The following is a 16,056-nucleotide window of genomic DNA, read 5'->3' on the forward strand; positions in this document are numbered from 1 at the left end:
TTGTCGTCTTTAGAAGGATGAAGTTTACTACTTTTTCCCCATCGTCCACTGCCCGGATTGGTTCCCAGCGCATTCCACTCGTAATATTTGTCGCCGTTAAAACATTTCACTCAATTTTGTAAAATGTTCCTTTTCGATCAGTTTTCGCGTACGATACATTGCCGAAAAATTCGAAGTAATTGGAATCCTACTGCACTGTTTAACACATTCTTAACACCACCAATAAGATGCAGAAATAACCGATCGTGAATGATCTTCGCTTGATCTTACTTTAAATAATACGTTTAAAGGTAATAAAACGTCGATGAAGAACAGAAACAAGAGCACGAAAAGTAACAATAAGCTGAATGGGAGGGTAATAAAAAAGAAGTGAATTAAGATAACCGAAAGATCATACTCTTTTGGTTGCGTCAGTTAATCCGAGGAAGCAGTTCAAATAAATAAAACTGTATACAAGCATACTTCCAAGGAATGAAACAAACAAACGGTCGTCGATAAACTCTGTAGTATCGCAAAGACAAAATGTGGAAAATAAAATCTTAAGGTTGCGGAGAAGAAAACAGAGAATTGCTAGTCTTTTTTCTAAGCCTAGCTAAAAACCCATTTAGCAGAAGGCCATATAAACACATACAATGACACTTCAACGCGAAACAATTGCTATTTTTCCAGAACGGATGGTACCACAAAGGATCAGGAAAATCAAAGTGGATTTCCCTGAAACATTGCGACTTAAAGATTGATGACCAATTTTAGCTGCTTCAGTTGCTACCCGCCAAAGCATAAGTGGGTGTCTGTCGTGTGTTTTCTTTTCTGGTTTCTTGATTTGATTCCCCACTTCCAGCGCGTTTATTTAGGATGCGATGTACTAGCATCTGCTGCGTTATGATGAAGCCCATCCCTAGAGTGTAGTAGTATCTTGTTTCTTTATCGTTACTAGTAGTATCTGTTTTAGCTTAGTTTTTTAGTTTTTTTTTCTTCTATCATTTCCCACTATAATAAGGCATTTTAATTTTTCTTTCGCTTAAATTCATTCCACCGTCAACAACATGACCAAGTGGATGCCTGTTTCCGTGCTCCGTAAGACTTTTCCAATGTTCGAAACTCGTTCACCATCCCCGCACCACGGTTGTTACCTTTGCCCTTAAATTATGGTTGTCTAAACGATGCGCGATCGAATTTGGTTGATATTGTCCAACCGGATCCATGTTTAGTTTAACAGAAGATAAATAAATGGCGGTCGATAACTTTTAGTTTTATCAGCCAGCCGACCGCTTTAAACACGCGCTGGTATACGTTTAAATTAATCGAAACCATAAATGTCTCCTCTCTCATGCTCCCTTAGGCCCCTCAGACCGAACACGAGTCACCAAATCCATGTGTGATGCTGTCTGGCGGATCCCCGAAATACCCAGAGAATAAAAAAATCTAGCTCGATGTATTCTGTTCCTGTTTCTGATTTGAGTGTGGTTTGGTTAGTTTGTTCAATGTATTGCCTTTCGCTTTCGCACAAGTTTGGTTAGTTACATCAACAGTCGGTCCTACGTCCTCAACTAATCGATCCCGTTTGTTTTAAGAGTAAACCCCGATTCCTGACTTCAGCCGGAAGAAGATTGCGTTAGGAAAGGTCCCGGTATTATAAAAGTTTGCTTCTTGTTGGTTGCTTCTGCTAGCGTGCGGTGCCGTCGTTGACCACTGGCTGCTTACGACAGGAATGGATTCGACGATTGAGGATTCATCCAGGGTGCACTATTGTTATTGTTTAGGTTGCTCTGCAAAACGATTCCCGCGAAATTGTAACACATTAGTATTGGTACTAAACGATTGGAGAAAACTTAAAAAGGCAGAAATACAGCAACTACTTATTAAGTAATTCCTAGACGGGTAAAAGGAAAAGCAGGTGGAAATAATTGATAACCCAAATGTGTTAAAAGTTGAGCAAAGGTATACTGTTTGGTGGGAGATTTTCTGGCGTTATTAGTAGAACACAAGTGTTAAAACACGGAAAACCAAGTGGGGTTATTTGTGAAAAGGAGAAGTCAATGAAATTATACACACAAAAATGAAGAAAATCTGAACTGCAACGCAATGATGATGAATAAGCACACGTAAACAAATTCAACATTACCGGAAGCAAGTACATTGTAATCAATTCGCACCGAGCGTTTGGTGCGTGCGTTGGGAGGCCGTCGTCCACCGTCCAGTCGCTACGTTGGATTCTGGCAACCTTCTGAAGCATAGCGTGATAGCATATTGATGGACCAGCACACGTACCACACACACATACAAACACAGGCGCAGGAGGCAGCGGCATGGTTGTCGATGGCTTAGCGTAGCGATTACAAAGATGGCGATTCTTTCCACCCCGAACCGGGGGGGAAAATGTCCTTGCCACATCCTTCTTGATGATCGAAAAGTGTACGAACCATCACAAACAGAAACCACGAGATGAAGATCATTTCACTACCTACTGGAACTACGGGACTAAGGACCACACTTCGGGGGAGGAGGGACAACAGTAAATTGCCTTCATCTCGTATGTTTTTTAAACCATTTATCAAATCACTATCAATAGAGGAGGGGCATAGTCGTTGGACGTGTTCTTGTGTTTAATTTAGCGTCCATGCTCCATTGTTTCCGGGCGATGTGTGCTGAAATCAAGAAGCATTAGCGATTCCCCACGTGGAATTCGATACAAAGATGAATGGCGAGATAAAGTTACAGGAAAAAGAGGACATGTTTGGATGGGAAAAGAAAAAAAAGAGAAAATACACACATAGCATGACTTTAGAATGTTTTAATACAAGCAATACGAATTGTAATGTTAAGTTGGTAGGAAAGATACATTTCGAACAAAATATGTTTCACATATGTAGCGGATGTTATCATACTACTGCATTATCAACGAACAAACTTATTTTTTCGAGTTTTAACGATCATCGAGCACGTTTTTCCACTACTAACAACCTTACAGTACACATTTAGAGTGTTGCAAAAACACACTCACTTCAAAATTGTTGTTAATGTTCGCGTGGCATGCGTCTGGTACGGTCGGTCCACCGGAGCCCATTATTGTGTTCCGTGTCGGAATATTCTGACCATCACCCGTTGCTAGCGAGGTGGATCGGTTAATGTCGAGTGCGTCGTCATCGATAGCAAAGTGAAAATCGTACAATTGACGCAATGGACGGGCCGTGTCCAGGTGTGCCGTCGACAAATGTCGCCCTCCGGCAAAACCTGTGTCTCCGGCGCCCGTGGAAGAAGAAAGCACATAGCTGGTGTTGAAAATGTCGTCTTCCTCCTCACGCGGTTCGTCACCGCGAATATTCTCCTCGTTGAGATTACAGTCGATGTGCTCGAGCGTCCCTAGGGGTCTCGCCTGAGCCATGCTGGAGTGTGAGGAGATCCTCCAGTCGGAAGTGTTGCGATCAATAGTATCGACCGTGTCGTTATTGTTTATGGCATTAGCGTCAAGGGTGGAGTCGTAGGGAAAGTATTCGATGTCGTCCACGTGAGGCTGCATCGTGATTCAAATTGCACGTTAGTTTCCCGCCAGGCACAAACATTAAGGACAGAAATAAACGGCAACAAATGTGGTGTCACATTGCATGTTAATTGCATTCAGTTAGGGACAAAAGATGGAAGCATCTTACTGTTCGGCGAAATCAGTTTAAATATAATTCTTCATGGAAGACGCTAAGCATCATATTATCCGTTGCTGGTGGGTTGTAGTAATCATACTAACAAAAGCATACCATCACCCTGCGTACACCCCTGGACTAGATTATAGCATTTCTAGCCAGTTCCCATGCGGATGCTATGCCATCTCTCCCCGTTTCATACTCACTTGTGCTGCGGTCATATTTGCAACCGGTGCCCAAGGATCCTGATTAAGCGTTACCGGAAACGGTGACTGCTTCAATTGATTGATGGACGGAACCTAAAACAATACGACAACAAAAGCCACAGCAGTTGCTTTTGTAAGTTAAAATCCAAAACAATACTCCATTCTCCATTACTACGCACCTGAGGTTGATTTTGATGGAATAGATTTTTCTGCACCGGTGCCCCGGCACTGCCGGTGTCACCGAATGGATTGTAGGCCGCCGCCGAAGCAGTCAAGGATGCCGTCGCACCACTGGTACCAGTACCGCTCGGCATCGGTTTGATTAGATTGTCCAGATTGACGAGGGACGAGTTTTCGCCGAGGAAAGATTGCGGCGTCTTCTTGACCGCCGTCGTCGCACCCATGCTTGGCGAGCTCGACGTTGTTCCGGATGACGAAAGTGGATCGAGATCACCCAGTAGCAATGCTAATCACCGAATAGGGAAGGGAGGCAACCGTCAATATGAAACTCTTACCAAACCGTTCGCTAACCACACTGTGTCCGCCACACTTACAGCTGTTGTTGTTCAGGTTATTGCTTGCGGCGTGGTTGTTATTATTGTTGCTACTGCTGGTGGTGCTGGCCGCTCGCTTCGTAATGATATCGAACTCATCCAGATCGGATACGGGAGATGTGATTGCTCCAACTGGTGATGGTCGGTTGGGTGGAATCTAAGTGCGAACCATATGATTACATTAAAATTTTCCTTAGCGCGACCGCCCCGTGGTTCATCACTTACAGCTCCACCAAATGCCGCCCCCAGGTCACCGATACTTCCGCTTGCCGAGTTGTTGCTCACCGGAGCCCACGGGTCCAGCTTGGTTGCGGACGAACTGGGCTGCCATGGGTCGGCGGTAGCAGCAACGACAGGCACTGGTGTGGTCCGTTTATTCGCTTGCCACGGATCTGCAGCAGGAATCGTGGCTGGCTGTGAAAAAAAAGAAATAAAAATTAGAAATGAGAACATCACGATGCTCGATTTATATGGTTAAACGTACTGCAGTAGCTCCAACACCGGCCAGAGTTGTTTTACTTAACCAAGGATCCACATTTCCGTTCGTCGCTCCGGTACCGTTGGACATCCCGGAAGCGGCACCCCCTCCATTATGTAGCCATCCCTCGACCGATGATCCGGATGCAACCGAGGGAGACTGTGTGCGGGGTTGCCACGCCTCCAGCCCAACGCCGGCGCCCAGGAGGGGTGGTTTGGAGGTGGACGGGCCCGGTGGTGGCAATGCGGAGGCGGTGTTGAGCCACGGGTCCACTACCGGTGGCGATGATGTCCTAGACCATGGATCCGAAGTCTACAAAGTGTTAAAGAAAGTAGAAATCATTTTACAAAACATATCAAGGAACAATCATTACGATTTGACTTAATGTTTAAAGGAACGAGCGTGTCCGTAAAGGAGCCTAAACAGTAGCCTCTAGTCAGGGGGTTAAAATTTCTTCCTTACCCCAACTGAACCCACCGTATTTGCACGTTCTTCTGGTGGTGCTTTGATGGCTAAAGTCTAACAGAAAATATGTTTTATCGTGTCGCTTGAATTGACTGTATCAAAAAGTGTACGGTAACTTACCGTTGGTCGTGATCCTCCGGCGACGGGCATACCCCACGGATCGATCGGAGCGCTACCAGATGGACCAGCCAATGGTTGATGCTGAGCCGGACTACTTATCGAAGCGGCTCCGAATGAAATGTCCAACAGATCGACCAAAGCACTGCTGCCCTCCTGCGGTCCTGCCTTTGGATCGCCATCCTTTCTGTGAGCACAAACAATAGTAATTAAATGTTGATCGATCGAGATAGGTTGGTGGGTTTTTTTTCCTCTCACTTGAAGTCTTGTTCACTCTGACTAAGCGCCAGCTGTAGCCGTACGTCGTCGCTGCGCCGTTTCTGTTCCTCTTGTTCGGCCTCCTCCCGCGACATGGCCATCGCCAGCTGCAGCTGCAATTCCTCTTCACCGACCGTCTGTGGTCGCACAAACTCGATCTCCGACACTGGTTTCCCGGCGACGCCGCTTGTTGCTGCACCCGCGATCGGTTCTCCTTCACCCCAGTTCGGTGGCTGCAAAACGCAAGTAAAACGCAAAACTATAGTTCCCCAAGTGGGTTTCTTTGGTACACATACTGCTACACACCCTCGGATCGCGCTGCGTCGGGCCGTCGATGGAACCGTCGCTACCGAAACCGCTGGCCGTGCGAGCAAAGCGTTCCTTCGCCTTCAGCGCACGGGCACGCTCATTCTTCAGCCGCTCGTCGTCCTTCAGCAGCGACACAAGCTGTTTCGCCTTCTCGCGCACGTGCATGCCCTGATCCTTGCCCTCCTCCATGTACTGGAACTCCTTCAGTGTCTGGATGGCGTAGATATTTTCCTTACACTGCTGCGCCACCTTCTCCGTGCCGGTCTTGATGAGGTATTCTAGCAGTAGCTACGGAAAAAGAAAGTAAAAACATTCAGTTACCCAGTCAGCGAGTTACAGTAAGCGCCCTGCGGTGCTGAACTTACCAATGCCTTATAGACATGCCGCCAGTTTTTACCGTGGTCGTTCATGCGCTTCCAGATCATTTGCATGATTTCGGAGAATGCCACCACGTTGTACGTGAGGTCGGCGATCTCCGCCATGATCGTTGACGACGGTCCCCATGGATCGTTGGAGGTGGCCTCCCGCACCTTCACCTGGGCATCGGAGTAGTTGTGGGCGATGTTCTTTATGTTACGACGTATGCCAGCTACGTTCATCTGTGTGTCGGTTTTCTTCACTGTTTTTTTGTATAAGCACAAGTAAAAGAATTAGTAATACGATCGTTAAACTATACCGAATTTCTGAAAAACAATCCCAAACCTATGTACCGGTATGTATACACGTGGTCTAACACAAAGTTATGAATCGATCAACTCGTTAAGGTACGCGTACAGAATTGAAGTTGAACCCTAGCATTTAACCTTCTCATATAAATATTCCAATGAAGCCCACTAACTGGTCAGATAGAGTATGAGTTACAGATACTTCCATTCGCACCGGAAATGGTGGACGGCTTGAACAGGTCATCCCTTTTTCTATTTGTTCTGCCCCAAACAACGATTTCAAGTAATTAAATTAGTAAAAGTTCAATGAAAGTGCTAAAACAACAAGTTATGCGTATGTAATATTGGAAAATTATGTAAAACTGATTGCCCTGACGTGCCCCTTATACTATTGAAATAATTAAACGCCTGAGAATTGTTTACAATATTTGCTTGATCATTTTTATAGAGATATTTTATCATTACAGAGATATTTGGTTCTTTGGACTTACTTTTGGTAAATTTTTATTTTTCTTTCTGCGACTGATTGAAAAACTTCCGCTTTGCACGTTATCAGGTGACTTTTAGCACGTTCCAAGTGGCACTAAATCACGATCTCTTGATACAAGCACATATGCACAACTGCAGCAGCACACTTACACTTGATAACTTTCAAGCTAAAATAATAAAAAAAAAATACACGCAAACAAACACTTAAACACCAACGCACGCACAAACCGTTTTAGTGTTAATGGTTAAAGGGTTTATAAACACTTACGCTGTTTAACTTGCGCAGTGAAATCAGGACTAAAAAACACTCCCTTTCAAACACAAACGCAATGAAAATGCTTTTTCTCTTTTTATAATATGCCGTTCATAGGTTAAGAACATAGACACTTAACAGACGCGAAAAGAAGGAAATATTATGTTATGTAAAACACTACGGAATGTGAGTCTTTTGCAGCAGCTCTGTTTGACGATCTGTCAAAATAGAAACAAAATAAATAATTACAGCTGTAACAAAATTGAATATCACTTTTAGTCTTATGTGGCCAGCCGGTTAATTATGGAACTTTTCATTCGTTTTGCACCTCAACTGTCGCGGTTCCTTGGTAGGTTTGAAAAGCCACTTTTGCACCACTTACTAGAGGGTAACCACAAAAGAAATCATTGCACTCATTGTACCGATCATATAACGATAAACTTGGTATGGTAATATAGAGTAGCTTTCTAACCATGCAATAAAATTCATATTGTTGAGTTTATTAGCTGTTTTCACTGAAAAATTATCAATTTCCGAGCACACTTTTTGTCGCTATTTTGGCCGTACCTGTTTTAGCCACAATGAAAAATGCTTATCTTATGTTTTGTTATGATTTAAATAATTGCTAAATAAATTTAAAATAGTTAAATAAACGAGATTGGCTGCTTAATTCAATTCATTTTTGCCCATCGAGAATTTTCATTAATTTCATTCATTTCATCGAGAAAAAAATGTTTCGAGCCCTAAAAAATTCAAGTTACATTTTGATAATTCTTTTTAAAAAACATGACTTAAGATTGTTTAGGCAGTGTTTACTTATATTCGCTTACAAACTTAGTTTTTAACTAGAAAAAATCGATACTATACAAAAAAGTTAAAAAGTTAAGCTCCTTTCCATAGGGCCAAAATAGGGCCAGCGACCCTGCATTGAAGCAAATTTGTACACAGTAGATAAAATGGCGGTAAGTAATCAAAGTGCAGGGCCAGAATTTACATGCGGACACTTGTACGTTTGTGGTTACTTATATTGCAGCTCGACTCAAGAACTCATGTTAGTTTAAAAAAAACGACTTTGTAGATCTCGGATCGTGATGTCTGATCGATCAGGCAACTAGTAGAAAAATGAGGGAAAATACAATATGCTAACAACATGCAACAAGAAATAGTAGTTAGAAAAAATCACTAATTGAGAGCACATCTAGTATGCGGGCGATTCACACACCAACAGAATGTTTATAAATAGGGGGGTAATGCATATTGATTTGCACGATCGGAAAACTTAATCCAAGAGAACGAATTGTGCATTGGTTTCAAACTGCGTTGGCGTTTAAATGTCCATTTAAACGGCCATAGCATAAATAGAAACAGTTCAACGAACAGCAGTTCCCATTCCCTGGAAGAGGAAATTCATTCGCAGAATTAAAATGATCGCTGTTACCGACGTCGGTTCGAATGCCAACTTTATCCATTTTGTGAACGATTCGGTCAGCCGTGTCAAACGTGAACAGCGGTGGAGCAGCGAACGACCCCCGGTTGGCGTGCGATAGATGCTAGTTCAGGTTTCGGTGTCAAAGCCCTCAGACGCGGGTCTGGGTGGAAAAACCTTGGAGAAAAGCCGCTATGCAGGTGATGCGTGGGGATGTGGTATGAGCCGCACACGAAGCGGGAGAAGAGGAGTGTGGCATACAATATACATTTCGTCCGCGGTTCGCTGAGCAATGCCAACTACAGCGTGTTTGCATTTTTTACCAGCTCCTTCTTTTCTTTTCACTATTGCCTTCGAATTACTCTAGTGATGGAAAAGGTATTGCTTTGGAAAGTAGGTGTCTATTGAGTGATTGCTGGTGAAAAATATTTCAAGCAGCATTCATAACACAGTTAACGCAGCTTTTCTTCACTTGACAACATTCCAATGGAACGATTAAAGAACTTATCTGGGTAAACCAGTGACTTCTTTCAATTTCAATTCTGTAACAACAAACATGTTGTCCCATTGGTTCACTTCATGACTTCATGGATTAGTAAATTACTGAAAAAGAATTTCGTGCAAGTAATCTTGGGAACGGATTCGAATACGAAATGTAGGTCAAATTTTTCATGGATCAAAGGTAACCATGATGTTCTTTTTAATGCAAAGATTCTCCATTAAGTCAACGAGAGTGAAATCGGTTTGGATAGCATTCATGGAGAGTGTTCGCTTTCGTTCAGAATTAAGGCTCATCGAAAATGAACCACTTGCAGTTTTTAACGATCGATTTTTTCTGCGATTCACAGCGTAGTCTCACGGAATTCGCCACATAATGCAATTTCTTCCACTTCCAATCACTTGAAAAGCATCCTCGCGGAAAGGGAAGGTATCTGCTGCTTGTGAGCGAGAACAACAAACCCGTTTGACTAGTTGTCAATGTCAGCGGAACCGATGAAGCAGGCGTAGCAGAAAGATGAACGACAAGGACGCAGACCGCGAACCGAGAGTAAACCCGCACTTGTCGTCGTCGCACACTGAATGTGGATCAGTAGATCACACCCGCCGACCGCCAATAGATGCGCCACCAACACGAACAGGTTTGCTTTTTTTTTTCGCCAAGGGAACGCGCGACACAGTAGCGGGCGCTTTGTTTTCCCTCTTAAACACGTCCGCAACGATACCCAGAGCCAGTCTGGGATGGAGTTTTTCTCAGCTGCTGCGACAAAACTGTAAAGTGCACTGGGTCGCAGGAATGCACCAACCCAATGAACATGAGATCATACGGTCTTGAACACTCCGTGATACCGGGTAGCCTGCTGTCGTTGCTTGTTTGCGTCAAAGCTTGCCCGACACCGATGGGGTGGGTGATTGCAAAAGAAGAATTATCGCGTTTTCATGACACTGTTATCTTTGTTATCACTCGGGAAGCTCGTCTCTACCACCGGTAAGCTTGTTCGGTATCGGAGATTATTTTTCCTCTTTAGTGGTTGTTCCACATTTAGCGGACACAACAATTAACACTGCACGATTATTTTCCATACAGTGTTTCATCTTTATCTCCCCATCGCTTAACATCCATCTGCATCGCAATCTGGTGGTGAAATACACAATAACGAGCAGAAACGATCTGTGCATCTACCCGAATTCACTCACTCCACGGACACGGAACAACAACAACAAAAAACACCCCGTATCCTTGGCCGTGTTTCTGTGAAGGAAAGCACTGCAATGTGTGTCTCCTCCTTTCCGGACGGTTGTCACACGAAGACTAAAATGCAGTCAGTGCCAGAAAAGTGGCAGGTCCCCGCAGCAGCACCCGATGTGGTGTGGGGATTGATTTTTCGTTACGCGACAAAGGATAATTCAATTTGTCCCCGCTGGAGGAGTACACGTTGCACACGCGTGGGCGTCTTCAAAAAAAAAAGTAGGGACACCAGCTAAAAAAAAGCTACTCTTCACTTGGAGAATGCAATCATCTTTCAAGGAACGCACAGGGAGGCGAAGAGAAACGATGATTTTTATCAGATCATCCCCCATCGCCAAACTCGGGCGTCTGCGTAAATAAATGCACGACGTGGCGTACCCGTTTTGTCTGGTTTTTATATACAAACTGACCTTATTTTTTGATGCCCCAAATAAAAAGGGGTATTGGTGGAAATAATTTGCAGTGTAGTTTGTGCTGTAGAATAAACCCGAACAGATCTCGAGTACTTTTCTGCTCAACCACTATCATATCAGCTGGCGCTTTCAGCAGACGTCCACTTTTAACGCCCCGATTAAATGCTAAACCCGGCTACTAAATCCGCTACATGTGACCACGGTTGCACGTTGACACGCTCAATAATCCAAGTTTCCCCGATATATATTGATTGCGTGAGAAATACCCTCGCCGGTCACCCAAAACCAACGCCGCGAAAGGGGGTGTTTGGTGACGACTGGGTATATCATGGAGGGGGCATTGCCTCCCCAAACTGCATAAGTCTGACCACCACCGTAATACTATCTAATTACCGATCCGACCAAGGATTATTCGACTAAGCGGGGCCAAAACTGTGCGTCATCAAACACAGGATGGACGCACATAGGGTCTATCCATCCTTCCTTCCCTTCAAACACAAATTGGCTTGTGGTTTGTGGCGAAGTTTGGTTGGTCTTCCAAGCATTCCCACAATTACACTTTCGGGAAGAATGGTGTGGAACGAACCCTCGAACGGTGTATCTGTTTCAAAAGGATTCGCCAACTATTTAAAGCCATCAATCTAGAGTCGGTTGGAGTAATAGTGGGCGTCACGGTTCGCTATCGGAATACTGTCTCGTTTTTCAACGCCATTCGGATCCGTTTTCCTACAAGCGTTAACCATCGGCGAACTTTAAGCAATGCAAGTCAAGGGCATCATTATTGTGAGTAATATAGCATATTATTGCGAATAGTTTAGATAAAGATAAAGATCTAAGTAGCCTACTACAATACGGACCGTTGCCGAATTTGATACATGGAGATGAGCATGTTCTCTGAATATCCAAGAAAGGCCACTTCTTTAGTTTACTATAAAGTGTTGATGTATAAATAGTTGATGCAAACAAGTATATCCGTATCAGTACACGTATCGATTCGTGAACTGTGAAAAACACATTGGCATCGGATAAACATAAGCAACCGTAGTGTGTAAAACTTATTCAGCCAACGACCTTCGTCGAATGTTGGAGAGAGGGACGTTCAGGTTTGTTTTTATGCTTTGGCTCTGCATCGATCTCCTAGCCGCTTCTGGTTGCTTTCGTTAAACAGTTTACGTTTTAGGTGTCAGTCACGTTGCAAAAGGTACGAGCCGGCATCAACGTCACGCAATCTTCCACCTCTCACCATACTTCCCACCGCTGGTGGTGTTGTAACTACCTTGTCCTAAAGGACCAGCGAATGGTCAAGCCAACATGCCGTGGTTCAGGTTCGGTCTATCGATTACTTTGCTCAGCATGGAGCTCTGGAGCTTCATTACCGCGCAGTAAGTTGGTAATACATGTTTACATTCGATTCTATATTGGGGAACTTCGTTGGTTCAATATATGAACACCTCAGAAACCTACTACCACGAATGAAGTTTTAATTAGATTATCATTGGCAAGGTGGCTCCTTCCGCAGTGCAACCACGTAATGGGGAATTTTTTGCACAAAAAATCTTCCGTCCGTAACCACACTGGAGCGGTAAAACGTTCTTGTGTAAGAATGAGATGGTAAAAATAACAAGTGAAAATCTTTAAAACCAAGCTTGAAGATTTCCGTATCTTGACCTTGCTGTTACTTTTCCTATTGACATTCAAAGATCGAAAAACAGTATGTGCAAACTACCGCCACCTTTAGCCTAAGCAACAGCTTTTTTACGTTATCTTTTATCAAAATACTACACTGTACTTCACCTGTACATGGTTATGATAGCCGCAATGGCGGACGCGTTCGGAAGTGTTGGTTATCATCTCACCATGGTGACACTCGACGAAAGGCACGGAAGAAGGCTTCCTATACTTGCGATGACGCTAGAGTGCGATGGTTCGAGCTCTTTTATAAATGCGCTCGGTAGGAACGTCTTTATCGGACCACTTGTTGCTCAATATCTTTCCGTTCCCCGGTTACGACCTTACACAAACGAGGGTAAAATTGAAAGTCTGCTGGTAAAAAGGTAGAAGATGGATATTGAAAGCATTTTAAAGGCAATCCAGAAAACCCTTTCTCAGACGAGCTAATCGGTTTCTGATGAGTCACACAGGAATGTTGGGATCCCATAAACATTTGGTCCGGAAGTTGTAATTTTCTGAACGTAATCCATTGAGACGGCGTTTGCCAGTGTCTCAAGTCTCAAGAACTGCCAGTGTTATCGTAGACGCTTGTATGACTAAGGTTACGTTTCGTAACAGTTACACAGCAAAATAAATTGAATGAACTAATTTGAGTATTGTAGAAACTCCGTTTTTCTATTCATAGGGTTTCACCATTTAACTTGAAAGCTGTATTAAGTGGCATCAAAAAGTTTGATGAGACTTTAAAGCGTAATAAAATTGTTTACCCATTCACGATACTACCGCTATAGGGAAGTAGGAACCGGAAGTAATTGGTTGCAAGCCATGATCGAACCGTGTGGCGCCACCAAGGAACACCGTCGCCACGTACATTCGTATGCGTGCAGCGCTGGGTTCAAAACACTTCCCGAACGCGTCCGGCAGAAGGTAAGCCAGTTTTTATAACCATAGCAGGTCTGCTCGCCTCTTACGTTCGAACAAATCTTGAAGCTTGAGTGAAGTATTGATTAACTATCCATCACAGATTGCAAGCTGGAGACGATAAACACCGGTGGGAACAATCTTCTTCTGGTAGTTTATGTATCAAGTGCAAAGGGACGGTAGCTGGTCAAGACCCACTTAAGATTCTACTACGCAACAATAGCATGGTCATGACAATGTGGTTGTGCAGTTGTGGTTCGATTTGTTCGATGACCTTATAGAGTAGTCCATTCAAAATAACTATTTTACAGAAGTGCGTATAATTCTTCCCATTGGCTTAAGATACCACTGTTTGGTGTAATTGAATTTGGAGCATCATTCCAAAAGTGCCTACTAGATTCTTCTCCGATGATGTCATCCAGGCGTGTCAGGTGAAAAGAATGATTCACTAGCTTGTAGGGCATAGCGTTGTTCTCGGCCCAAGGGATAGTAAACAATATATGCTCCAAACAGGAAGTTATTTTCTTCTGGTTGCTTTGACCAATAATCAACCTATAACCGACTCCTTCCATTTAGTATTCCTCAAGCAGTGTAGGGTTGAAGTTGTAACTTACCTCGCAAATGTTGTTATGTGGTCGAAAAATGGCCACTATGCCCTTTAAATCAGTATTACTCACAAAACCTTATTGATATTCGAAGAGCTTACACAAATTCACGCACGCATTACACACAGTATCTAAAAATGGAGCAAGGCATAATTTTCATTACCACAAGATCTTGCAGGGAAGCTATCTTTTTATGCATGTTTTTTAACCGTGTTTCGCTCCCTTTTCTCCCAATGTTCAGACGCGTGTCTGAAAGGAAGAAAGCGCCGAACAACAATCTACAACCGGTCCGCTATGCCTTCCGTTTTGATTCATTGTTTTCTTTTCTTTTCTCCTAACTCATCTTGCGATGTCTTGCACCTAATACCACTTTTCCATAAATTCCAAATCAGCGTTGGCTGTTAACCAATTGGGTCGTTTGAAAAAAAAACTACTGCTCTAGGCAGCATACCAGACTGCATTTTCGCGGCAAACGATTTTCACTACCTTTTTCTTGATCCGACACATTCTGTTTACTTTCCGCCGCGCTGACCATGACGTGTAAAGTGGTTTATCTTCATCACTAAACCAAACTCTTTCCAACAACTTGCACTCTGCTTTGAAAGCAACAATTTCTTATGTTGAATACTTTTTTACAACTTCACAGTGTACAGTGTTACCTGTTTCCATTTTTTTTTTTTAAATCTCTTATTTTATTTATCCAAATAATTCCACTTCAATCCCTGTTGCTTGCAATATGTTTTTCTTTATCAATGGCATTGCAATGTTGGCTTCCCTGATGAATTACTCGTTCAATGGAAATTACCAAATGTTTTCACAACACCCTTCTCGTCATTTTCTCCACCCCCTTCGCTGCGATGACTTGCAGCCGATCATTCACAAGGATCGCTATCCACACACAAAACCACACGAAACTTACTTTCCACGCACACGCAGGCACGGGTACGTATGAACAATTCGTGCATATTTTGCCAATTTCTCTATGCCGTACACTGCTGGATTTTTTTCGTTATGAAAAAGACCACTGCACTCTCATGAATTACTCCATCATCTTGAATGCGAAGATTCCGTTCGCTGCTTCTTTTCAACGGTACAAATCCAGTAACCATGGAATTGGGTAATAAATCCTTAGCGCCACTACATCCATCACGTCTACTACAATCCCACTACGAACTATCGTCATCTGATGATGTAGCAGTGATTTATGAAACTGCTAACTTGCTGGATCGTGCCCATATTTCGGATGCAATCATTCTATTAACTGCACGGCGACCACGAAAGACGCGATCGCTTGGAACACTGGCAGATCGTTCGAAGAGTACAATGCTCACTTTTATGCCGAATTTGCCAGCGACCATCCAACAGCGGATGAGACTAACTGTTTCTAACTTTCTTTCCGTTTCCCTTCCCCACGGGACTTTCACAACGCGTCGCCCTATATCGTGACGAATCATATACGCACACGCATCTACGGAACAATGTAAATATGGGCGACACTTTTCTTTAAGCTCGTTTCTTGCTGATGCACTAAAAACTTTGCTGTACGGTTACGTTTTGCGTAGATCGGGAAAATTTTTACTGTTTGAGAGCAAAAACTCATGAGTGAACTTCGCCCAAATGTGTACCTTTTCGTCGCCCGCTGTTGCACCGTTTTACGCTGCTGTAACTTTTTTACTACTGATCCCGCATCAAATGGATTGGTATTGGTATTGGTATTGCGTGGCTGATGGAAAGTCAAACCCGTTTTTAGTGACTGGTTGGGTTCGCCATTTATTGTTGTCAGTTTGTCTTGGCTTATCGATCGAAGCAGAGGTGATTTAAAAAATTCGTTAACCTTTGTT

At 43.4% G+C, this 16,056-nt stretch overlaps 1 protein-coding gene across 2 annotated transcripts; it reads right to left on the bottom strand.

Moving 5' to 3' along the window:
- Positions 1-806: 806 nt before the first annotated feature.
- On the bottom strand, positions 807-14,333 carry LOC131282179 (epsin-1). 2 transcript variants are annotated; one of them, XM_058311584.1, is made up of 12 exons: positions 14,225-14,333; positions 7,182-7,346; positions 6,391-6,644; positions 6,023-6,313; positions 5,717-5,949; positions 5,462-5,645; positions 4,883-5,188; positions 4,624-4,812; positions 4,399-4,555; positions 4,024-4,310; positions 3,845-3,937; positions 807-1,769 (listed from the first exon to the last, which is right to left on the bottom strand). In XM_058311584.1, coding segments are annotated over exons 2-12 (2,064 nt in total). In that variant the 5' UTR covers positions 7,183-7,346; positions 14,225-14,333; the 3' UTR covers positions 807-1,700. The 2 variants fall into 2 exon arrangements, with proteins under 2 accessions (XP_058167567.1, XP_058167568.1); XM_058311585.1 differs by lacking the exon at positions 807-1,769 and adding an exon at positions 2,540-2,648.
- Positions 14,334-16,056: the final 1,723 nt, after the last annotated feature.

This window comes from Anopheles ziemanni, chromosome 2, assembly GCF_943734765.1.
Source record: "Anopheles ziemanni chromosome 2, idAnoZiCoDA_A2_x.2, whole genome shotgun sequence".
NCBI classification, from domain to species: domain Eukaryota; kingdom Metazoa; phylum Arthropoda; class Insecta; order Diptera; family Culicidae; genus Anopheles; species Anopheles ziemanni.

What these genes read in the sequence shown, in the direction of transcription:
- LOC131282179 (XM_058311584.1), bottom strand. An exon ending in CCGGTGTTGGAGCTACTGCA is followed by an intron (nt 4,813 to 4,882) that starts GTACGTTTAACC and finishes TTTTTTTCACAG; the next exon opens with CCAGCCACGATTCCTGCTGC. An exon ending in GGGCGGCATTTGGTGGAGCT is followed by an intron (nt 4,556 to 4,623) that starts GTAAGTGATGAA and finishes GTTCGCACTTAG; the next exon opens with ATTCCACCCAACCGACCATC.